The sequence below is a fragment of the Arachis hypogaea genome, chromosome 13 (assembly GCF_003086295.3).
Source record: "Arachis hypogaea cultivar Tifrunner chromosome 13, arahy.Tifrunner.gnm2.J5K5, whole genome shotgun sequence".
Classification (NCBI taxonomy): domain Eukaryota; kingdom Viridiplantae; phylum Streptophyta; class Magnoliopsida; order Fabales; family Fabaceae; genus Arachis; species Arachis hypogaea.
Genome location: NC_092048.1, coordinates 1,684,731 through 1,709,724, shown reverse-complemented (window position 1 = coordinate 1,709,724; position 24,994 = coordinate 1,684,731). Strand labels below are relative to the sequence as shown.

General features: G+C 29.3%; 4 protein-coding genes and 1 long non-coding RNA gene across 5 annotated transcripts; 4 read left to right on the top strand and 1 right to left on the bottom strand.

The window, feature by feature from the left end:
- Positions 1–305: 305 nt before the first annotated feature.
- On the top strand, positions 306–2,771 carry LOC112736318 (phenylacetaldehyde oxime monooxygenase CYP71AN24). Its single transcript, XM_025785710.3, has 2 exons — positions 306–1,388; positions 1,954–2,771. The coding sequence occupies exons 1-2, from the start codon at positions 318–320 to the stop codon at positions 2,575–2,577; spliced, it is 1,695 nt and encodes a 564-aa protein (XP_025641495.1). The 5' UTR covers positions 306–317; the 3' UTR covers positions 2,578–2,771.
- A 2,750-nt stretch (positions 2,772–5,521) lies between these two features.
- On the top strand, positions 5,522–9,255 carry LOC112736319 (phenylacetaldehyde oxime monooxygenase CYP71AN24). The gene is made up of 3 exons (XM_025785712.3): positions 5,522–5,552; positions 6,263–6,733; positions 8,223–9,255. The coding sequence occupies exons 2-3, from the start codon at positions 6,302–6,304 to the stop codon at positions 8,865–8,867; spliced, it is 1,077 nt and encodes a 358-aa protein (XP_025641497.1). The 5' UTR covers positions 5,522–5,552; positions 6,263–6,301; the 3' UTR covers positions 8,868–9,255.
- Positions 9,256–9,692: 437 nt separating this feature from the next.
- LOC112736131 (phenylacetaldehyde oxime monooxygenase CYP71AN24-like) lies at positions 9,693–10,449 on the top strand. The gene is made up of 2 exons (XM_025785468.1): positions 9,693–9,716; positions 9,829–10,449. Exons 1-2 carry the CDS (start codon positions 9,693–9,695, stop codon positions 10,447–10,449), a joined length of 645 nt encoding a protein of 214 aa, XP_025641253.1.
- Positions 10,450–13,508: 3,059 nt separating this feature from the next.
- Positions 13,509–19,013, top strand: LOC112736317 (cytochrome P450 71A1). Its single transcript, XM_025785709.3, has 3 exons — positions 13,509–14,234; positions 15,806–16,270; positions 18,093–19,013. Exons 1-3 carry the CDS (start codon positions 13,773–13,775, stop codon positions 18,702–18,704), a joined length of 1,539 nt encoding a protein of 512 aa, XP_025641494.1. The 5' UTR covers positions 13,509–13,772; the 3' UTR covers positions 18,705–19,013.
- Positions 19,014–23,014: 4,001 nt separating this feature from the next.
- LOC112736316 (uncharacterized) lies at positions 23,015–24,714 on the bottom strand. The gene is made up of 2 exons (XR_003168745.3): positions 24,187–24,714; positions 23,015–23,362 (listed from the first exon to the last, which is right to left on the bottom strand). It is a non-coding gene; the product is annotated as an uncharacterized lncRNA (long non-coding RNA).
- Positions 24,715–24,994: the final 280 nt, after the last annotated feature.

Below are 24,994 nucleotides of genomic sequence, written 5' to 3'. Positions count from 1 at the left end.
TTTCGCACGCAAACCCTTTGGAAACCACGTAGTGTAAGGATTTTCTTGATATTTGGCAACTTATGATCGTCGTAGTGGAAAGAAAGAGAGTTTTAACCCATAAAAACTAAAACGACATGGTTCCCAAAGGGTTTGAGCGCGAAACCAATGTGCCGTCGTTTAAGTAGTGTCCATCGTGTCATGCAATTACAGTTGGAGCACAATTGCAAATAAACTTTAATATTAAAAATAAAAAGCAAATATACTTTAATGATAAGTATCCCAGCCTCTTGGGTACTCACGCCATCTCCAATGGCGGCACTTATATATAGTGCTTCATGATCATTATTGAGATGATGAATGGAAGAAGAATAATAACGATAATGGATCTAAATCTATTATCATATGTGAGGAGAAAATTACTACCATATAACATAGATGATGCTACGTTTTTTATTATATCTACCTTCATAATCATCATACTAGTACTACTATTTTTTTTTCATAAACTCAAAATTAGAAGAACCAAATTGAAGCTACCACCATGTCCACCAAAACTCCCTTTCATTGGAAATTACCATCAACTAGGAACACTTCCTCACCGCACTTTCCAATCTCTATCAAAAACCTATGGCCCTTTAATTTTACTCTACCTAGGCCACCTTCGAGTTTTGGTAGTTTCGTCGGCCGAATTGGCGAAAGAAGTCATGGAAACAAACGATGTGGTTTTCGCTAGCCGGCCGCACCACACGGCCACGAGGGTCTTGCTATATGGTTGCAAGGACATCGCATTCGAGTCCTACGGCGAAGCATGGAGACAGAAAAGAAAGATTTGTGTTCTTGAGTTGCTTAGCGCGAAAAAGGTTCAATTACTCCAATATATAAAAGAAGAGGAGGTTACAATATTGATTAATAAATTACGTGAATCTTGCATGAATGTTAATAATAGTAGTTATGGTAATTCTACTACTAATTATGTAAACCTTAGTGAGATGATAATTACAACAACAAACAACATTGTAAGTAGGTGTATATTTGGGAGGAAGTACTATGATCTAGAAGGTAATAATAATAATAATAATAATAATAATAATAATAATAAATTTAGGTTTGGTGAGATTGTGAGGAAGGTAATGAGTCATCTATTGGATTTAGGGGTTGGGGATCTTTTTCCAATGTTGGGTTGGGTTGATGTTCTAATAAGTGGAAGGGTTAAGAGATATAGGGACACTTTTGAAGTGTTGGATGCTTTCTTTGATCATGTAATTGAGGAGCATAAGATGGCAAGCAAAGAGGATGATCATAATAATAATAAGAAGAAAGATTTTGTGGACACTCTTCTTCAACATCAAAAGGCTATTATGGTTGACTTTGAGCTTGGTGATGATGATGTTAAGGCACTCATAATGGTATTTAATTTCTCTCTATCTCATATTTTCTGTATATTACTTGGCAAGATGACTATAATTTTTGACAAAAATTTTGTTGAAAAATTGAATGTTTTTTGCCAAATTTATAAATTGATTATTGAAAGAAAATTCGCCGGTAAATTATCCTCGTGAAAATATCTTTAAAATATATTATCAACAAAATTTGTACTGATAGATAAAATCTGTTGATAAATTTATCGATAATTCGTTTTTTTTTTTGGTAATATCAAGAAAATATTTGTTGGATTATTATGAAAAATGAAAAGATAATTTTCAACTATTAAATTAAATTGTATGATATATATATTCATTAAAATCTTCAAAGAAAATTTCACTCCAATGATTATTAATTTTTATTTTTATTTTCTAAATTATATCAATCCAACAATTTTTGTTCTGACTTTTCATTAATATTTATTTTGTATATACTTATAGAATCCAAAAAATTACCTAAAAAAATGAAAAATTGTTTTTTTTTTCTCTTTTATTTGGTTTTTTCCATTTGACTATATGCTTATACATATAAAATTAAATTAAATTTCAGGACATGTTTTTGGGAGGGAGTGACACAACTTCATCAACACTAGAATGGGCTTTCACAGAGCTAATGAGAAGCCCAATGAAAATGAAAAAGGCCCAAGATGAGGTAAGAAGAGTTATTGGCAACAAATCAAAATTAGAAGAAAATGATATTAATCAAATGAATTACTTAAAATGTGTCATCAAAGAAACCCTAAGATTACATCCAGCTGCTCCTCTTTTGACTCCAAGAGAAACAACACGTAAAACCAAACTCCAAGGCTATGATATTCCTCAAAAAACAATGGTTTATGTTAATGTATGGGCAATTCAAAGAGATCCTCAAATTTGGCAAGAACCTGATGAGTTTATACCTGAAAGATTTGAAGACAATGAGGTTAATTTCAATGGTAAATGCTTTCAATTTTTACCATTTGGTTCTGGAAGAAGAAAATGCCCTGGAATGACATTTGGAATTACTTCAGTTGAATATGTTCTTGCTAATCTTTTATGTTGGTTTGATTGGAAGATACCAAATCAAAGTGGTGTACCTGGTCATGCCCTAGATATGTCTGAGACCTTTGGCCTCACCGTCAACAGAAAAGTTCCACTTTATCTTCAGCCGATAATGCCGAGTTGCGACTTCTAAAGTCGAAATACTTGCATGTTCTTAAAGTATATTTTGTGAGTTTTTTGTAAATTAGGTTAAAAAATGTATGTTACTCTGATATTTTTGTTTTTAGTTAAGTGTTATATTTTAAATAATGTTTCTTTGTATTAAGAAAATGATTGAAATATATTAGAATAATAAAAGTTAAATGATAATTTATTCTTTTTTGTTAATTATTTTTTTTTATTGAAGATAAGGAGACTCAAATCCGCAATCTGTTAAGTAAGTATGGAGAAACTATGTCATTTGAGTTATAACTCATTGACGACTTTTGTTTATTACCTTGATAGGAATAATTATTCTACTAATCATTCACTACTCTTATAATAAAATACTAATAATAATTAATTTAATTTTAATGCATTGCCAGTTTAAAACAGTTTTATACGTACATCTAATTACATAAGATCATATCAATAAAAATAACAATTTTTTATATTAAATGTGCAAATGATTATTAAAAAAATAAATATATAATTGAACGACTGTATAAAATATTTTATACTATCAATACATCAAAATTATACCGTTTTAACTTTTTATCTAGGAGGAGCTCAGCACCAAAGCAGAAAACCCAAGGACAAGAGAAAAACATAAGCCACAAAAAAACAAAAAAAAGGAAAGGAAAAGAAGGAAACAACCCATTCTATAATCAGCTCTAAGAACATGCAAACTTAATTATTTGTTGTTCCTCACTTTCCACATGCAAACTTATTTGTTGAAAACATACAAGTGCATCACCCGGCCACACCCACTTAAGATTTCTATTAATAGTTCAAATTTAAAAGAATAATCTATTAATAAGTTAGTCACTTTTTCATAAAATTATAAAAAAAATCTAAAATTTATTAATTTATTTTTTATTTCTAATAACATGTCATTTAAAAAAAAAACTACATTTTTTTTTCAAAACACATTAGCATTCTCTAATAGCATTCTCTAACAAAATTAGGTATTCAGTCTCATTCACATTTTACATAAAAAAAAAAAAAATCAGACATCGGCCAAACACTATAAAAGTTTATTGTCGTTTTGAAACCATATAATATATATTGCAGCGTTTAAAGTGCTGGCACTGTAGAGGACCATTGAAGTTCGCTATCACACTATCTATCGTACATTTTTTAAAAGAATTAAAATAACAATTTAAATTACTAACAGTCTTATTAAATATATGTGCCACATGATTTCTTCGTTTCTTTAATTTAATCACTAGCCCACTAAAATTTTTAAATAGTAATAAACTAATAATTGATTAAATCTATGCATTATTTATTGCATGAAAACAAAAGTATTTCATATATATTGAAAATTAGTCACTAAATATATCTATCATATCACTATGTTGTATATATTTATATTTTTTTAACTAAATATTAGCTACTAGAATAATTAAATATATCATAGTTGATAAAATAATCATATTTATAATAGGCAAATAATCAAATTTATTTATTATTAAAATATTTTTATAAAATACTAAATACATATTTCTATATACAGTGATTGATTAATGACTAACTTTCTATATATACATAACATAATTACATATAAAATAATTCACAAATATTATCTAACAATTTATTAATAATTTAGAAAAGAATATTTCACACACTCTTAAAAAAGATAATAACTTGACATTAGTAATACCATAAGTTTATTTTTTTAAAGCCTCACATCCTATAAAGGAAAAAACCAAATATGCTTTATAAAGATGTGAATACTTCTCTTTTAAAAGCACATTTTAATAGTTAAGTATAAGAAATTCTATAATCATTTCTACCATAAAAAACAAAATTATGAGAAGGAAAAGTATAAGATATCAATAGATTATCTGTCAACTTATTGCCAACAATAATTAATTATTATATTTTAAATATATGTATAAAAAGACACATCCAAAAAATACATCTATAAAGACACTTCTATTAGACTCGTGCTTGTTTGAGTGCCATTATTTTATTTTTTAGCGTGTTTGGCAAATTTCGAGTAGTAAAAGTAAAAGCACTAGAAAAATCAGAAAAACATCTTTTTTGAGAAATTGTAATTTACATCTTTTTTTTCTTAAAAAAAAGATGTTTTTCATATAATAAATAAACAAAAAAGTATTTTTATAATGTTATATCCAAACATAATTGATAGATAAAAAGATCTTTTTGCATGAGATACTCAAACATAAAATTACTTTTACTTTTCTATAAGATCTTTTAAAATAAGATAACTCGAAAAAAGATCTTTTCTTAGAAACTCACCCAAACAAGCCCTCAATCATAAAAAATACATTTTTATTAGACACATTCACAAAAACACTTCCATTAAACACAATTATAAATAAGAGTTGGCAGAAGTTGATAGAAATACTGTTGGTAACGCAGAATTGTTATGAGAATCAAAATGTCAAAGCGGTCAACATCCACAAATGAATTGACTTGAATGTTAGGTATTTCAACATCATCTTGAGCATTATATTAATTAAGAGATGTCAACTTTGCACTGCTAGGCACACACAAAAACAACAAAATTACAATGGCACTTATTCTATCAGTTCTAGAGAAATTGCAACATCAACCAAATTCAACCCTCTCTACCATATGTTTCATCATAATCATAAGTATATTGTGTATTCTTAAGTTCACAAGAAGAAACAACAAGATCAATAACCTTCCACCATCTCCACCAAAGCTACCATTAATTGGAAACCTTCATCAACTAGGAACACTTCCACACCAATCTTTAAAGGCACTTTCTAAAAAATATGGCCCTCTTTTGTTGCTTCAATTAGGGCAAACTCAAGCCCTAGTTGTCTCTTCAGCAGAACTTGTTGAAGAAATAGCAAAATCACATGATGTTGCTTTCCAATAGAGCAAAAAAAGCTGCAAGGTTTCTTCTATCAATGCAAGATTGACTTGTAGACAAATAAGCTCTGTGTTCTTGAGCTTCTAAGCACAAATAGGGTAAGAGTTATGATACACAAAAACTTCATTCTTATTCAAAATATATTTATAATTATTTGATTTGATTTATATTTTATTTGTTACATATAAGAGAAACAAAAGAATATTTTGGTAATGTTATCACGTCACTTTTATCAAAAATTTAAGCGGATAAAAAGATACATATGATTACTCGTTATCTCTTTAAGACATTTTTAGTCTTTTTTAGATATAAATACTTTTTTGAGTTTGCATGAATTTTGTTGCATAGACCTTTTTTTTATTGATCTTATGTTAAAATTTTTTCTTTAATACGTCCTCTTACGCGCAAGAGCTTCAATTCTTTCTTTATTTGCATGAATTTTGACATAGACATTTCTTCAGATTATATAAGTTTTGATATCGGTCACTTCTCCAAAAAAATTTAATTAATAAAATGAAGTATACATGAATAATTATATTTTTAATACGTGCGTAAAAACCTCTTATTAAGGTGTGCGTCAATTTTTTATATAGACTTTTTTTTTTGCTTTATTGGTGTTATATTGAAATTTTTTTATTTTTAAAATTAATAAAGATTGAATTATATAATTTTAAATTATTAGAGATTTAATATCATATTATGAATTTATTTTTTAAAAAAATTTAAGCTGAAATGAAGAAGTATATATCTAATATTTATTCAATATTTAATTTATATTCTTATTTAAATTCGTATTTGTCAAATATAGGTAAAGTCCTTTCAACCCATTAGAGAAAATGAAATATCAATGATGATTAACTCCATACATGAAGCTTGTACAAAAGGGTTGTCAGTGAATCTATCTAAGATGATTGTTGCAACATCAACAAACATATCTAGTAGGTGCATTTTCGGGCTAAGGTTCGAAACAAGTGATGATGGTAGAAAAAGCATTGCTAAGGTTGTGAGGAAGATGATGTCACAATTCTTAAAACTTGGGGTTGGAGATTTGTTCCCTTCATTGGATTGGGTTGATGTTCTTACAGGTTTCATGTCAAGATTAAAAGTTACTTTTGCTGAATTAGATGCATTTTTAGAAGAGGTTATTGAAGAGCATAAGAGAAAGAAGAAAAATTGTGATGATAATAATAAAGATTTTGTTGATGTACTTCTTCAACTTCAAGAGAGGGACATGCTTGAATTTGAGCTCAATGGAGATACCATGAAATCACTCCTCTTGGTTTGGTTTCAATTCTCTCTTTAGTTTCTTTTATTACCATATATATATATCGGTTTCGCTATGTTACCAACAGCGTTTTTGTCAACTTCTGCCGACTCTTATTTATAACTGTATTTAATGGAAGTGTCTTCGTAAATGTGTCTAATAAAAATATATTTTTTATGGCTGTGTTTAATAGAAGTGTCTTTATAGATATATTTTCTGGATGTGTCTCTTTATATATGTGTTTAAAATATAATAATTAATTATTATTGACAATAAGTTAACAGATAATATGTTGATACCCTATACTTTTCTTATATATATATATATATATATATAGTAATCACTTTTTGAGTAAATATTATTATTTGTTTATAAGTATGTAGAATTTTTTTTTATTATATATGAGAATATATAGTATCTTGGCAAGGATTCCACGGCTTTGACATAATAATAATAAATACATTTGGACAAAGTAATAGAATCCTTACCGTCCATGATTTATGTGCTCCCCATCCCCCACAAATGAAATTAGTTCTCATTCTAACATATTGTCTTTTTCCAAAATATGTTATCATTTTTCTTACAGAACAATAATAATTATTAGATAAAAATAAAGTATGTATTAAGTATAGTTTAATTTAATACACTATCAATGTAAAAAGTTTTATATGATCATTTAATCAATTTGATATGTTTAGATAATTTTTTAAATAATATATTAAAAAATTAATTATTTTTAATAATATTATAATATATCGTTAAATGTACGTGTACAATTATTTTAGATTATTTTTTTTCATAGTTATTATTTTAGATTGTTAGTCTATACAAATTAAATTGTATTGTCTACAAGAGGAAATAAACATTTTTAAGAATTTGTTTTAAACGGTTACCATTAAGTTCAATTTTTTTAATTGAGTCGTTTTAGCATTTAATTTTAATTGTAAAAAAGTAGTTTTAAATGGTAGATGGTAAATCTCTCTAGCTACCCTGCCATAATTTACATATAAAAAAAAAAAAATTAAAGAAGACAAATATGTAACCAAACATAGTTTAAGACAATCATGTAATATTAGGGGGCATTCATTTCATTTTATTTGTCTGATTTACGCTAAAAGAATGCAAAGATTCTCAACAATGGTTAATTCGTCATTATTATTCTTTTATGATATTTTATTAATACTTGAAAATTGTTTATTATTTAAAATAAGTTTGAAATACTTATGTTAAGAATGAAAAAAAGCTTAAATATTTAGTGATATAGTTTACGTAATCAAATTATTATTATTATTATTATTATTATTATTATTATTATTATTATTATTATTATTATTATTATTATTATGTTAAGATAATTTACAGTAAAGCCAATGAATAATAGTTCAAATGACATAATCTCCCCATCTCATTTAAGAGGTTGCGGGTTCGAGTCTTTGTATCTTTGGTAAAAAAAAAAAAAAATAATTTACAGTAAACTAATTATGCATCTTTCTTAATTTTGTAGGATTTGTTTGTTGGGGGAAGTGACACTGTTTCAACAACTATTGAATGGGCCTTTGCAGAGCTTGCTAATCATCCAAAGATCATGAAAAAAGTACAAGAAGAGGTAAGAAGAATTGTGGGTGGAAAATCCAAGATAGAAGAAAATGACCTAAATCAAATGAAGTACATGAAGTGTGTAATCAAAGAAACTCTTAGATTACATCCACCAGGTCCACTTTTGATTCCAAGAGAAACAGCAAATAGTGTGGAAATAAAAGGGTACCACATTCCCAAAAAAGTAACCGTATATATAAATTCATATGCAATTCATAGAGACCCTAAATTATGGGACAATGCTGAAGAGTTTATTCCTGAAAGATTTGAAGGTAACCAACAAGTTGATTATAAGGTAAAAGATTTTCAATTGATCCCATTTGGTTTTGGGAGGAGGGGTTGTCCTGGAATTTCATTTGGGATTGCTTCAGTTGAGTATATGATGGCTAATCTTCTCTATTGGTTTGATTGGAAGGTTCCTAATAATAATAATAATAATAATAATAATAATAATAATAATGGTGCATTGATAGATATGAGTGAGTTTAATGGGTTGACCGTTACCAAGAAACAACCACTTTATTTGGAGCCAATGCCTTACTTAATTTGTTAAGGGTGGAAAGGAATTCAGGTGTGTTATTGACAATGTCAAAATAAAATTCTTATTTGGTAATATGTTTTTTTCTGTTGTGTTAGTATTTTATTTGCTTTATTTTCTATTTTTGTATTTATAAGCACTTTGTGCTATGAACCTTCTTCCACTTGTAGCAAGAGCTTTTATCAAGTTTCTGCGAGAAAAAAGCTTGTAAATAAAACTTGATATATTATTATTATTATTAGGTTTAATTACTTTGTTGATCCATATAGTTTCGTGAAATTTTCAATTAGGTCCCTATACTTTTTTTTTAATTGAGTCCTTGCACTAAATTTTCTTTTTCAATTAAGTCCTTCTTAGTAGTAATCGGCTTAATTTTATAGGGACCGAACTAAAAAAAAAGAATTGGTATAGGAACCTAAATAAAAGGAAAAAAAAGTGTAGGGACCCAATTAATTAAAAAAAAATTTGGTACAAGGACTCAATTAAAAAGAAAAAAATATAGGGACCTAATTGAAAATTTCGCAAAATTATAGGGACGAACAGAGTAATTAAACCTTATTATTATTGGTCCTATAGATGATGTTTTACTTTATCACATTGATTGTCGCAACATTTTCATTTTCGTAGTGGTTTAAGTCAAACTGTCGCGAAATACTAACATATTTGCAACGCCGGCCAAAATTGCCGTAATAACTACTGCCTTTAGTTTTCTTTTTGCAACGGTTTTGGTTGACCGCCACAAAAAATTAAAGAGAATAAATATGTAACCAAAAATAATTTAAGACAATCGCATAATATTAGTGGACATTCATTTTATTTATGTGATTTATCCTTCAAAAAATGCAAAGATTCTCAACAATAATAGTTAATTATTTAAGTGCTTAAATGCTTCATTATTATTATTATTATTATTATTATTATTATTATTATTAAGATAATTTACAATAAATTAATTATGCATCTTCTTTAATTGTAGGATTTGTTAGTTGCAGGAGGTGACACTGTTTCATCAATTATTGAATGGGCCTTTGCAGAACTTGCTAATAATCCAAAGGTCATGAAGAAAGTACAAGAAGAGGTAAGAAGAATTGTGGGTGGAAAATCCATGATAGAGGAAAATGATATAAATCAAATGAAGTACATGAAGTGTGTAATCAAAGAAGCTCTTAGATTACATCCACCAGGTCCACTTTTGATTCCAAGAGAAACAGTAAATAGTGTGGAAATAAAAGGGTACCACATTCCCAAAAAAGTAACCGTATATATAAATTTATATGCGATTCATAGGGATCCTAAATTATGGGACAATGCTGAAGAGTTTATTCCTGAAAGATTTGAAGGTAACCAACAAGTTGATTATAAGGTAAAAGATTTTCAGTTGATCCCATTTGGAATTGGGAGGAGGGGTTGTCCTGGAATTTCATTTGGGGTTGCTTCAGTTGAGTATATGATGGCTAATCTTCTCTATTGGTTTGATTGGAAGGTTCCTAATAATAATAATAATGGTGCATTGATAGATATGAGTGAGATGAGTGGGTTGAACGTTACCAAAAAACAACCACTTTATTTGAAGCCAACACCTTATTTAATTTGTTAAGGAGTAAATGATTAAATTCGACCCATCTCTTATCTGTTCTTTAAATTAGTTTTTAATTTTTTTTTAATTAAATTTATTCTTCAAAAATTTTAAGTTTGTGATATTAATCTTTTCATCACTTTCGTTGTTAACGACATAAAAATTTATTAATGTAACATGTTAAATGACGTCATATTGATCAGAGCATATACTTGACAGTTTTAATTGAGTACTAATATGATAAATTTATGAAATTATATCAAATAAATTCTAAACTAAAGGAAATTTGGAGGTATTAAAATTGCTCAATTTAAAGTTGATTTTATGTAATTTCATAAACTTATTATATTAACAGTCAATTAAGACGGTTAGATGTATATATATTGTAGTGTCACTCAATATTTACGTTAGCAAATTTTATCGTCGTCAGCAATAGAATTAACAATGTGACTGACTTAAAATTTTTAAAAGATAAATTTAATTAAAAATATTCTTTTGAGAACCAATTTAAATAATAGATAATCTTTTAAAAACGAATTTAATCTTTTACTAATTTGTTAAGTTTTTTCCTCTAAGGGTGGAAAGGAATTCAAACGTGTTATTGACAACGTCAGCAAATTATTTCTCTCGGAATGATAATGAGAGTAGTATTTTCGTTAAATGGCGATTTAATTCACGTTTCGACATATAGATTTCTTATTTGGAAATATGTTTTTTGTTTTATGCGTTACTGTTTTGTATGTTTTATATTTGTAAGTACTATATCAGGGTATCCTATGAACTTTCTCTCACTTGTACAGTTGTACTCGAGAGCTTTTAGCAACAGAATAAAAGCTTGTAAAATTTTTTTAGTGACTAAAAGCTTGTAAAGTTTGACATATTATTATTATTATTATTATTATTATTATTATTCCTTTAGATGATGTTTTTACTTTGTTTCTTGTGTACTTATTTTATGTTTCAAAATAACTATCCACCTAAAGAAAATGGTATATTTGAAATAATGTGGCCTTTAGTTTTTGTGGTGTATATATATGTATGGTGTGCTTTAACTCAAAGAAACCTACTTTGAGCATCTTTTAAGATATCCTGTGAATAGTTTGTAAGATTTGAATAGTAATAAATAAATAAATAAATAAATAAAAAGACACAACTTAAGGGATTGGAGAATTTTTTTTTGCCCATGATGTATCACTTAATATGACAAACCAAAAATTAATTCATTGTAGATCGAAGTAGTTGGTCAATTTTTTTTTAATTTATTTGAATGTTTGCATAAGTTTACTTTTTTTTATTTTATCATATGCTATTTTTTTGGAAAGATAACAGGAATTAAATTTTAGATTTTTCAATGATAAAAATTTTAATGTTATATCATGAAATTAATTTTTTTTAATTTAAACTAAAAATAAAAAATATGTAAATAATTATATTTTTAATAATAACATATATGTATAGTTTGAAATTTTAAGATAAGCTTGTAGTTGCAGTTATATTATGAATCTTATTACATGGAAATGACATAACAATGTTCTCATTCTTATTTTTAACTGAAGCAATTATTATTTTAGAAAACCAAAAAAAAAAAACATGAAATTAAATGTGACCTTCTAATACTTAAAAATATAAATTAATAACTATTAAAATTTAAATTTTGTATAACACAAAAATTTAAAATACGTATTACATGATTTTATCACAAAATTAAAAAATATATTTTAATTTCTCTTATTTTTATTTGACAGCTATAATAATTTAAAAAGTATTTATATAACGTATTATATTAGATTAAAAAGTAAAAAATATTTTAAACCTCTTAATATAAAACCCATTCTATTAACTAAATAAATAAAATTAAAATACATAAACCTAAATTAAATATTCTAATACTTAAAAATATAAATTAATAACTACTAAATAATACTTACATTATATCACAAACCACATCAGATTGGATTCATAAGAACCACATGTACACAACAATTTGCTGTCTCCACCAATAGTCAAAATCATTATCCCAAAAGGGTCATTCTCATACATAATAAAATTATACGAAAAATACAGAAAAGAATAAGAATAAATGATCAATTGTTTATTAGACCACTGTGGAGAGTTCTCGACTATGGAGAGACTTTGAAGAAGAATAAAATGAGAGAATATAAGATAAGAAGACATCACATCCAACTCAAAATCTTAAGATAGTAAGTTAACGGATGTCTTGGCTTATAAACTCCTTACTCTTCTTTATTTTTTTTTTTTATATAAGACTAACTTTATATGCTATTTACACTTGCAACATTAATATTGTCTATGTTCTATTACTTTTTTTTTTAAATAAAATATAATTTTATTATCAGATATCATATACAATACTATGTGTTCCATGTATATATTCACATACATTATATGTTAGTATTGCCCTATCCTAAGGCCTCATCCACCACCTCCATCAGGACTCCACTACTCATTCCCCACTTGGCACAATATAAACCAACCAAGTTTATTGTCATTTTGACACCATACAATATACACAGCACGTTTAAAATGCTTGTGATACAATAGATGATAATTGAAGTTCGCTGTCAAATATATGTGGTATATGATTTCTTCATTTCTTTAATTTACTGTCCCACTAAGATTTTTAAATGGTAATAATTGATCAAATCTATGCATTATTTATCACTTGGAAGAAAAAATATTTCATATAAATTTAAAATTATACGATAAATCAATCATCACTATATATATACAAGTTTATATATTATTTTAATTAAACAATTAACTACTAGAATAATCAAACATGTTATAACTAGTAAAATAATTAAATCTACAATACACAAATTAAATCATCAAATTTATTTATAATAATATATTAAAATATATTTTGTAAGATATCAAATACGTTTTTTTAGTCATAAAATTACCTTATTTTTATACACGGTAATTAATAAATAGTTAATTTTTTATATCCACATAATATAATTGAATATAAAATAATTCACAAATTTTATCTAACAATTTCATAATTTACAAGAAATTATTTCATAATATAAATATATATAAGACTTTCTATATGTAACATGATTTATATATGTATCTATTGCAACGAACCAACTTGGGTTGGTCGAGTGGTCAGCTCACTCGTCCGCTTAAGCAAGTGTTGGGGGTTCGAATCCTGCCTTGTGCATGCAGCAACTTATTGGCCAGCGACAAACCCTTAAATGGAGCTCCAATCCGCGACGGATTAGTCCTTGGCCTGTCGGGTTGGGGGATACCGTGGGCAACAAAAAAAAAATATATGTATTTATTGCGGCTTAAAGTGTTGAAAAAAATAGTAGCTTAAAATGGCACTTGTTCTATCAGTTCTAGAGAAATTGCAACATCAACCAAATTCAACCCTCTCTACCATATGTTTCATCATAATCATAAGTATCTTGTGTATTGTTAAGTTCACAAGAAGAAACAACAAGATCAATAACCTTCCACCATCTCCACCAAAGCTACCAATAATTGGAAACCTTCACCAACTAGGAACACTTCCACACCAATCTTTAAAGGCACTTTCTGACAAATATGGCCCTCTTTTGTTGCTTCAGTTAGGGCAAACTCAAGTACTAGTTGTCTCTTCAGCAGATATTGTTGAAGAAATAGTAAAAACACATGACGTTGCTTTCTCCAATAGAGCAAACACTAAAGCTGCCAAGGTATTCTTCTATCAATGCAAGGAGATTGCTTTTGCACCCTATGGAGAGGAATGGAGAAACAAAAGGAAGCTCTGTGTTCTTGAGCTTCTAAACACAAATAGGGTAAGAATTTTGATAAACAAAAGCTTCATTCTTATTCAAAATATATTCATCATAATTATTTGATTTTATATATATTTTATTTGGGGTTATGCTACATGTACACCAAAATCAGCCACCAAAATTAACCACCAGTATAAAATACATGCTAGAATACAAATACACATTGAAAATAAATTAAACTACCCATGTATTTATATACAAATACATTGGTAGCTAATTTTAGTGGCTAATTTTAGTATACAAATAGTATTTTCTTTTTATTTGATACATATAAGAGAAACAAAAGAATATTTTAAAAAAGGTCATGAAACGATTTTTTTCAAAAATTTAAGTTAATAAGAAACAAAAGTTTTTTTTTTAAGTTTGTGTAAATTTTTTTATAGGCTTTCTTTCTTTTTTATTGATCTTATGTGCTGGAATTATTTTTTTTGAGATTAACAATAATTAAACTCTAGACTTTTAAAACACATAAAAATTGTAATATCATATCATGAAATTATTTTTTTTAAAATTTTAAGTTAATAAGAACAGACAAATAAATGTATATCTCTAAAATTCTCTCATGTAAGAACCCATTTCTGGATTTGTATAAATTTTTGTATAGATTTTTTTTAATCTTACAATGAAATTATTTATGTTGCGGTCAATAAGGATTGAAATCTATACTTTTGGGTCATATAAATTTTGATATCATAATACCATATGCATGCATGAAACTAATTTTTTCAAAAGCTTAAGATTTTAAAAGGAGATATATAAATAATTATATCTCTAATACTATACATCCCTCGTGTAAAAGTTTATTATTGGAGTTTGTGTCAATTTTTTACATAAATTTTTTTCTTATTCTATTAATCTGATATTGAAATTCTTTTTTCTAAAGTTAATAATCATCAAACTATGACCCCTTTAAATTATAAAAGTCCTAATACCATATCATATCATGATCCATTTTTTCGAAAAATTTAAACTGACATAAGAAGATATCACTACAATAAAAATTATTTTTAGTGGTAATAACACAATTATCATTATATGTCTTATTTAACCTATGTTTTTATAGTAATTATATATTTGCTGTTATTATTATATGTTATAATAAAAGGAGATTTGGAGTAACGGTTGAATTATCTTCATATGACCTCAAGGTCAAGAGTTCAAGTCATGGGAACAATCACTAATGTAATTATTAGGTTAGGCTGTACTGCGTATATTACACTGTTTGGGTGCGACTCTTTCCTCGACTCTGCGCTAATACGGAATGTTAGTACATTGGGCTATTTTTTTATTATTATATATTATAATGACAATATATATTTTACAACCATTAAAAATTTTTTTATAGATAATTGTATAATAATTGTCACTAAATTTTTTTAGTGGTAGTATAAGATAACTAATGTCTAATTGTTGGTAAATATATTCACTATAATTTTTATCGTCGCTAAAAAACAAATAAATGACCCTAAAAATGATTTTTGTAGTAGTGTATATAAATAATTATATATTTAATAAGATTGTATTTATAATATTTATATTCATATCCAAATTCTTATTTCTCAAACATATAGGTGAAGTCCTTTCATCCCGTTAGAACAAATGAAGTATCAACGATGATTAACTCCATACATGAAGCTTGTGCAAAAGAGTCGTCAGTGAATCTATCTAAGCTGATTATTACAACCTCAAGCAACATATCTTTTAGGTGCATTTTCGGGTTAAGGTTCGAAACTAGTGATGATGGTCGGAAAAGCATTGCTGAGGTTGTGAGGAAGATGATGTCACAATTTTTAAAACTTGGGGTTGGAGATTTGTTCCCTTCATTGGATTGGGTTGATGTTCTTACAGGTTTCATGTCAAGATTAAAGGTTACTTTTGCTGAATTAGATGAGTTCTTAGAAGAGGTTATTGAAGAGCATAAAAGAACGAAAAGAGATGACAATAATAAAGACTTTGTTGATATACTTCTTCAACTTCAAGAGAGGGACATGCTTGAGTTTGAGCTCAATGGAGATACCATGAAAGCACTCCTCTTGGTTTGATTTCAATTCTCTCTTACTTTTATTACCATATATATCCCTTTAAAGTAATTACTTCTAAATTAAATATTATTTATTTGTTCATACAAATTTAGAATCTTGGCAAGGATTCTATGACAATTAGTAAAGAAAGAGAAGAAAAGAATCAAAACCTCACAGTAAGGATCACAGCTTATGAGGCAGAGGATTTGAGAGGAGAGAAAGACACTTTGTTATTGAAGAAACATACTAACATATCTATAATCTTGAGTGAATAATAATTGTGTACTCTTACAGTACTTCCTCTACATGTATATACTAACACTTAGTGTTATTAACAGATAAAGATTATTAACAGATAAAGATTCCCAAGATTAATTACACCTAACACTATGACTAAGTCACTGCAGTCTCTGACTATTTCACTGCAGTTACACTATGACTTCCATTGCATATTTTGATTGAGATATCATTAGATCTCCATGTGGTAATGACGCCAGGACGCCGCTTGGATTACCAATTTTGACGAAGTTAACAACTCCACTATGGTGACATAGTTTAGATTCACCAATTTTGGCAAGGTTAGCAACCCCACTATGGTGAAAATAACCATGAACCCACCTTAGTCGGCCAAGCTTATTTTATATTCAAAAATCAACTTCAACTCTATTTCATAAACAAAAGGTACATAAGTTATTTATACTAGTGAAAAAAGAAAAAGCTTTCATGACTTAAACGATGTGGGACTAAAATATAACACAGAGTTCACTGTCCTAAACAATATGGGACTTATTCCCTTATTACAATTAACTAATATAATTAACCTACTAACTCTACTTGTTCCTGCGTGTCAGATAAGTATGTAGCTTCTAATCCCAAAAAGAAATTGAATCTGCCTAAATCCTTCAAAGAGAATACTTTATGTAATTGAGAGATTAGATGCTGTATTTCTTGATGGTTGTTTCCTGTTACAATGATATCATCTACATATACTAATAGGTAGATCACATTAGTGGAGTTATGCTTAACAAATAAAGATACATCAGATTTAGTGTTTGAAATCCAAATGCTCGAAAAGTGGCTGTCAAGGTCTTGAACCAAGCTCTAGGAGCTTGTTTCAAGCCATAGATAGACTTGTTCAGTTTACAAACAAGTGAAATATTCTTGGTATTGTATCCTTGGGGTTATGCCATGTAAACAATTTCTTGGAGATTGCCATTCAAAAAGGTATTGTCGAAGTCAAACTGTCTCAACGGCCAGCCCAGAGGTAGTGCAATTGTTAAAATTACTCTCACAGTGGTTTGAATCATAACCAAGTCTTTTGTGCCATAAGACTGGATTATTGTTTGAATTACAAGAATTGGATGTAACGTTCAAGATGGGCATGGCTGAATTGAAACTTGTGTTTATAGATTAATTACAAATTTACAATGAGGAGAAACAAAATCAGAGGTATTAGAGGAAGTAGATTCATGAACACTCAAATTGCAGATTAAGGCAGTTTTGTTAGAAACAGGTCTAGGAACTTTGAGATTGTCAAAGGCATATATTCTGTTCTTACAGTATTCCCTCTACATATATATATATACTAACACTTAATCCTATTAATAGATAAAGATTCCCAAGATTAATTACACCTAACACTATGACTAAGTCACTGCAGTTACCTTAGCCTTAAATAGATGTTGTGACTTACATGAAAAAAAATACAATGAAAGTTATTTATTGTTTAAAATAACTTTCAAATATTTATGTTAAGACTGAAAAAGTGCTTAAATGCTTAATTATTATTATTAAGATAATTTACAATAAATTGATTATGCATCTTCCTTAATTGTAGGATCTGTTAGTTGCAGGAAGTGACAGTATTTCAACAACTATTGAATGGGCCTTTGCCGAACTTGCTAACAATCCAAAGGTCATGAAGAAAGTTCAAGAAGAGGTAAGAAGAATTGTGGGTGGAAAATCCAAGATAGAGGAAAATGATATAAATCAAATGAAGTACATGAAGTGTGTAATCAAAGAAACTCTTAGATTACATCCACCAGGTCCATTTTTAATTCCAAGAGAGACAGCAAATAGTGTGGAAATAAAAGGGTACCACATTCCCAAAAAAGTAGCCATATATATAAATTCATATGCAATTCATAGAGATCCTAAATTATGGGACAATGCTGAAGAGTTTATTCCTGAAAGATTTGAAGGTAATCAACAAGTTGATTATAAGGTAAAAGATTTTCAGTTGATCCCATTTGGTATTGGGAGAAGGGGTTGTCCTGGGATTTCATTTGGGGTTGCTTCTCTTGAGTATGTGATTGCTAATCTTCTTTATTGGTTTGATTGGAAGGTTCCTAATAATAATGGTGCATTGATAGATATGAGTGAGATGAGAGGGTTGAACGTTACCAAGAAACAACCACTTTATTTGAAGCCAATACCTTACTTCACGTGAAGTTGATAGTTGAGAGCCGTTAGATGAAAATTTAGTCAAATCAGTCAAATTATCTAACGGCTTTTAGCTATCTACTTCACGTGAAGTCAACTGCACCTGAGTTTTCACCTTTAATTTAATTTTTGCCATTTAGATTTGTTATTTGGAAATATGCTTTTTGTTTTATGTGTTACTGTTTTGTTTGCTTTGTTTTGTATGTTTTTTATTTGTTTTATGTATCACAATATTGTATCCTATGAACTTTCTCTCACTTGTACTCGACAGCTTTTACCAACTATTTAAATAAAACTTGTAAAGCTTGACATATTATTATTATTATTATTATTATTATTATTATTATTATTATGTAGTGTTACTAAATAGCTCATATGCAAAGTCCATTTGGATTCAAAGTCCATTTCACTCATTCAAAGGAATAATAGCTCATATGCACAGAAGCAGGAAAGAAAGAATCTTGGCTGGCCCAATAATAAACTAATGAAGTCCAAATGATATAAATATTTGGATGACTAATATGAAAAAATAAATTTGGACCAAATAGAAGCAAAGGATTCAACCAGTGATCCAAGTCCATTCACTCGACTTGGTTTCTAAAAAAAAATCTAATTAGAGCTCAAATCAAAATTGAATTACCATTTTTAAGTAAAAAAAAAAAAGAAAAAAATTATGACTTCAAGCAAGAGTTAATATTCAAAATGACCCCTGAAATTTGACTTCCGATTAAATTTAATCCTCGAATTTTCAATTGACCCAAATTATACCCTGAAATTTTAACGTATGCCTCAAATTGGCCCTTCTATCCATTTTCATCACCGGAAAGCTGACCTGGCAGTGGCACAATTAAACGACCTCGTTTTGCTATTTGTTCCAAAACGACGTCGATTTCTTCTCCCTCTCCCTCTCCTTCCTCCTCCTCAAGCAGCCATAGTTTCTCTCCAACCCATTTTCAGACATCAAGTAATCATCATCACCTTCATCTACACAGGCATGAACAATTGCTTCATTCACAACAAACACAATATCTTCTACTTCCTCTATTTCACTTCAAACTGATTCTTAATTATTATTATTATTATTATTATTATTGAAAAAGAATGAGGGATAGGATTTAGTGCAACACTACAACCTCAACTCACCCTCTTTTTTCATCAAGAGTCCCCTCCACGTTCTCAAAGCCATTGATGCCAGAATCAGTGACCCTTCCCCCATTGACCACATCGTCGCCCCCAACTCGGATCCACTACCATCGTGAGTGTTGCTCCACTTTTCTTCACTTTTTTTGCATTGCATTCACAAATAGAAAATAAAAAAGTTTTTCATGTGATTGAAGTGGTTTATTCAGAGGCTGATTATTCTAGCGGTGGTGGAAGAATGTTGCAGGAGCTTCTTGTTGATTTGTTTGAATTTGGCACTATGAAAATTTGACCCCCCTACAATGGTGAAGGAATAGGAAATTAGGTTTTTGAAAAACGACGTTGTTTTTCTTGTGCCACTGCCAGGTGTCAACTAAATTTGCCACGTCATTTTTTCAGTGACGGAAATGGACGGAAGAGCCAACTTGAGGCATGCATTAAAATTTCAGGGTATAATTTGAATCAATTTAAAATTTAAGGGTTAAATTGAATTGGAGGTCAAATTTCAGGAGTCATTTTGAGTATTAATTTCTTCAAACAAAGATCACATCTTAAAGCTATAACAAAAAAAAAAAGATTTTTTATTTGTGCTTCATAAAAAAAATTAAAAAATTCTTCTTTTTGCATACACCAAATGAGAAATAATCACTGAAGATAAAAGAGATTCCATACTAAAGTCACTTTAAAAACAACAATTGAGTACGTTAGATTTTTATTGAGACAAGAATTAAGTTTTTATGATGATGATGAATCATACAATTCAAATAATAAAAAAAAAAAATTCAGAATTTCTTGATTTTTTATTTATTATATTATAATTTAACAATTCTTAAACTATCAATAATATCAACTTTCGTAATCACCGTTCTTTATTAGAGATATGAGATAAGTTATTTTCTTAACTTTTTATTCCTTATATTATTTATTGGCTTTTGCAATCTAGTGACTTACAGGTGTATTTTTCTAACATTTTATTGTTTTACTGTTATTACTTTATTATTAGATCATATGTTATGTTTGATAGAATTTTTGAAGGTCGTAGAAAGTTTAGAGAAGAAGGTAATTTATGACCTTCTTTTATGTTAATGAACTTAACCTTTTAAAATTGATTTGCACTTTAAATCTGTTTGAATTTAGCAGCGGAAATTTATGAGACAATTTTATTTTGTCTCATGAATATCAGAAAACAGGACAGATCAGAGAAGAGAAAAGCTAGCACCATTATGTATTCTAGTTCAGTTGTCTTGTGCTATGCAACCTACATCCAGTCTCTACTATAACAATAGTGGAATTTCCATTATAGTTAAAGTATTACATACACCAATTCCACATGATTGACACAGTTCTTTCACACTCAAGTTCTAACCTAACTTGACTTTGGCTATGCTAATACTTAACTCTTCGCTCTTAGCGCTAATCTAACTAAGAAAGGGGTACCTCACAGGTATAAGATACAAGACACAGACTTACCTAAAGAAATCTGAAAATAACTCTAGGCTTTTCTCTCAAGTGTATCACTCAGCCTCTATCAACTCATTGGCTTTTACTTGAACTCTCTCAATATGTCTTTTCACTCAATAAATTACAGAAAGATAAATATAGAAAAGTAAATTACAATCTGTAAAATATGAAGAAGATTGATTTCTTCAACAGCCTCTTTACTATGTGATAAACCAGATTTGCATGTCTCTGATTCAGTTCTTTATTTTTGGCAAAATGCTTCTTTGAAAGAAAGTAGTACTGTCCTAGTAGATGAACTTCTTCAGAGAGTTTTTTCACAGAACAAAACCTCAATACACTGGGTTATCTCTCCTTACTTTCTAAATGAACAGAACTCTTCTTTTATCTCCTTGCATGTTGCTGGGTTGTTCTTCCTACGTCAACTTCTTGAGCTTTGTGCTACACCAACCCACCAACTCACTTTTTTCCGTTGATCCTCAGAATAGAAACTTTGCTTCTGACCTTCTCTTGTTGACCGAAAACCATAGAAAAGCAGAAAACAGATATCCTCAATGGTAAACCCAGATCTTGGCCATTGAGAAGCTACTTAGTCTCCAAGACTACTCACTTGTGACCGTAGATGCACAGCAGAAAACAACACAAATCATCTTTCCCTTGTATCCTATTTCGGACTTGCAGAGTGTTGGGAAGAAGAGAGAAAAGCAGTATGCATGCAATAGGAAATGGTTTACCTTTAACCTTTGCCTAAGCTTGATTTGGTTTGAATTTACTGATTTGACCTCAACCTTTCTTGCCTAACCTTCTCTTTCTTTCTTCTTCTGTGAACAACTAAGCTTTTTCTCTTTCTTTTTCTGAGTTCTGATTGAGACAAGATAGGTGTACGTTGCTTTTGGTGAAGGCACATGGGAAGAGTTTGAATTAGAGAACTAATCAGGATTGGATCGGATTTGTATCAAGTTCAACCCGTTGGTTTCTTGCCTAGTTTTCTTTTGGGTGTTTTATTGATTTGTAGCCCGCCAGCTTTATTTTTGTTTTCATTCAGTTTGGATTGCAGCTGAATATTGAATTTTTGACTTGCATCACTTTAACCCAAAATAATCAAAACTAATTAGTTCATTTTTGAATAAATTAATGTTTTTCATCATTAATTAATTTAATTAATTTCTTAATTCAACCATTTTGTTCTCACTATGCTCCTTTCTTAATATTATATGATTTATATATACCTACTTTATTATGTTATTTTGTCTTTAATTTTTTTTTTATCTAAATGGCTCAACCAAAACTTATATGTATTTTAATCATTTTATTTCTTTTATATTTGTGAATATTATTAAATTACATGAATTATGATTTATATTTGATTTGAATATATTTAATAAAAGTTTAATTTTATCTATTATTATTGTTTATGTATTTTATGATATACGATATATAAAATGCAATATACGATATAAAAAATAGGATCAACATCTTTTAAAATAAAAAAGATTAATAAAATAATAAATTAATTATTCAAAAATTAAGATAATAGAATACAAGGTTCTGAAAATCGGACCGGTCATCAAACCGCTCTAGTCACTGGTTTACTGGTTCATTGGTCCAACCGGTCCAACCAGTGGTTCAACCGGAAAAACTGTTTTAGAATAAAATAATAAATAAATTATAAATAAACATTCTAAAATATCTTCTAAATTTAAAATACTACACAAAAAATCATCAACCAAATTCATATGATCTTATCAAAATACAAACTCAAAAGTTAAATAGTAAAAAGAAATATCTAAATATTAAATTTTGACTTTGAGGGTTAACAGGATCACTTAACACCTCAGATTCTAATTTACAAATGTCAGAAGACAAAGGATTATCAATTTCAAAAGAATGTTGAGCTAGTTCAGTTAGAAAATGTTGATCATTATGTGGTATTATGCTAACTGAACATGAACCTGAACCTTGCAAGATGATCTTTTCGGTTTAATCTTAGGCAGCGTTGCATTCATCTGTTGTAAAAGAGCTCTCTTAGCAACAGATTCTTCTTGTTGAGCAAGCCATAAACGGGATCTAGTGTTGTTTTCAAGTTGAGGTATCAACATAACAAGTAGTCATTCAATAAGAAAGCATAACATATCACCAACTACCTATACACTTTGACTCTCTTTCCACTACCATCATCATCATTATTCATCAGTTTATTTATATATGGCATTGGCAGGTAACTACTCTACTCATTCAGCAACAACCATCATTTGATTTGATTTTCATTTTTAGCATTCAGCAACAACCATTACAAAATAGCAGCATAACAACAGTGCGATAACAAAACAGCAGCATAACAACAACAGCAGCTTAACAAGTCATTAATCACAAATTCCAAATTCAAAACACTGATCACACAATCACAATCACAATCACAATCACAGTGCCATAACAACAAAAACAGCATAACAACAGCAGCAGCTTAACAAGTCACTTATCAGAAATTCTAAATTCAAAACACTCATCAGTGATCAGAATCACAGTGCCATAACAACAACAACAGCACAACAAGGGAAAAGAACAATGAAAGTCACAAAAGAAATTAGCAACCATATTCCTATTTCGTGCATTTAATTACTCATAAACAAAACTCAACTCCACCTGAATTGTTAATTTAACCTTGGTCTTATGGAATCATAAATAGGAATACATTACATTGCTCTTTCTTCTAAAATTCAAGCAAAAACAAAAAGGAATGGTAAGCATATTAGAAAAAGAAACCCAACTTTTAGGAGCCAGTAACAAAATCATGAAATTTAAACAAGACCAAATTCAGACCAAAACCATAATCAGAAAAATCAATGTCTAATCTTATTATTTATAAACATTCAAAAAGGAAGGACACTCACAAATTTAGCATGATTTGAAGTAGAACAAGAATGAGGCATTTGAAATCAGTGGTAACATGATGGCAAGGCACGACAGAGGCAGCAACAGAGGTAACAGCACTGGCGGCCGTCTTCGAACTCAAACACGACGGAAGAAGCAAAGGCTTCACCCTTCGCGCGCCTCCTCCCACGACCTCCACCCCTTCTTTCCCCTTCACAGCGCATTCTCTCTCTCTGTCTCGTCACTTAACGATGTCTACGACGACGACGGACGGCGGCAGTAGCGCAACGAAGCAGGCAAAGACGAGGACTGAGACCGAATTGAGGAATAAGCTGTGATTGTTCGAGCAGAGGAGGGTGGAGCATATGCAGCGTGACGTGACGGCAGAGATGAGATGCGACGACGCTGAAACAGAAGGGACGACGACTGGACCAGATTCGACGGCAGCGGGTAGGACGACGGCGGTAGGGGCGGTGACACAGCTTTAAGAGGAGAGTGATGAGGCTAGGGTTTGAGAGAAGGAAGAGGAAGCAAATGCGTGAGATCGAAAGGCTGTTCCCTTTTCTTTTAATACCAAAACGGTGACGTTTTTGGCAGAAAAGTGAAAACCGGCTGGGTCCCGGTTCGGTCTGACCGGCCGGTTCTTGGCCGGTTCAACGGTTTTATAACGGTTTTCAAATTGCCAGTTTTACCTATTAAACCGAATCGAAATTGTTGACGGTTCCCGGTTCGATCGGTTCGACTGGCCGGTCCGGTCCGGTTTTCAGAACCTTGATAGAATATACATTTTTAAATATTATAAATTTAATATTAATTAAACTCTTAGAC

What these genes read in the sequence shown, in the direction of transcription:
- LOC112736317 (XM_025785709.3), top strand. Translation starts at nt 13,773, where the DNA reads ATGGCACTTGTTCTATCAGTTCTAGAGAAATTGCAACATCAACCAAAT. An exon ending in AGCTTCTAAACACAAATAGG is followed by an intron (nt 14,235 to 15,805) that starts GTAAGAATTTTG and finishes TCAAACATATAG; the next exon opens with GTGAAGTCCTTTCATCCCGT. An exon ending in CCATGAAAGCACTCCTCTTG is followed by an intron (nt 16,271 to 18,092) that starts GTTTGATTTCAA and finishes CCTTAATTGTAG; the next exon opens with GATCTGTTAGTTGCAGGAAG.
- LOC112736131 (XM_025785468.1), top strand. Translation starts at nt 9,693, where the DNA reads ATGCAAAGATTCTCAACAATAATA. An exon ending in AAAGATTCTCAACAATAATA is followed by an intron (nt 9,717 to 9,828) that starts GTTAATTATTTA and finishes CTTTAATTGTAG; the next exon opens with GATTTGTTAGTTGCAGGAGG.
- LOC112736319 (XM_025785712.3), top strand. Translation starts at nt 6,302, where the DNA reads ATGATGATTAACTCCATACATGAAGCTTGTACAAAAGGGTTGTCAGTG. An exon ending in CCATGAAATCACTCCTCTTG is followed by an intron (nt 6,734 to 8,222) that starts GTTTGGTTTCAA and finishes TTAATTTTGTAG; the next exon opens with GATTTGTTTGTTGGGGGAAG.
- LOC112736318 (XM_025785710.3), top strand. Translation starts at nt 318, where the DNA reads ATGATCATTATTGAGATGATGAATGGAAGAAGAATAATAACGATAATG. An exon ending in ATGTTAAGGCACTCATAATG is followed by an intron (nt 1,389 to 1,953) that starts GTATTTAATTTC and finishes ATTAAATTTCAG; the next exon opens with GACATGTTTTTGGGAGGGAG.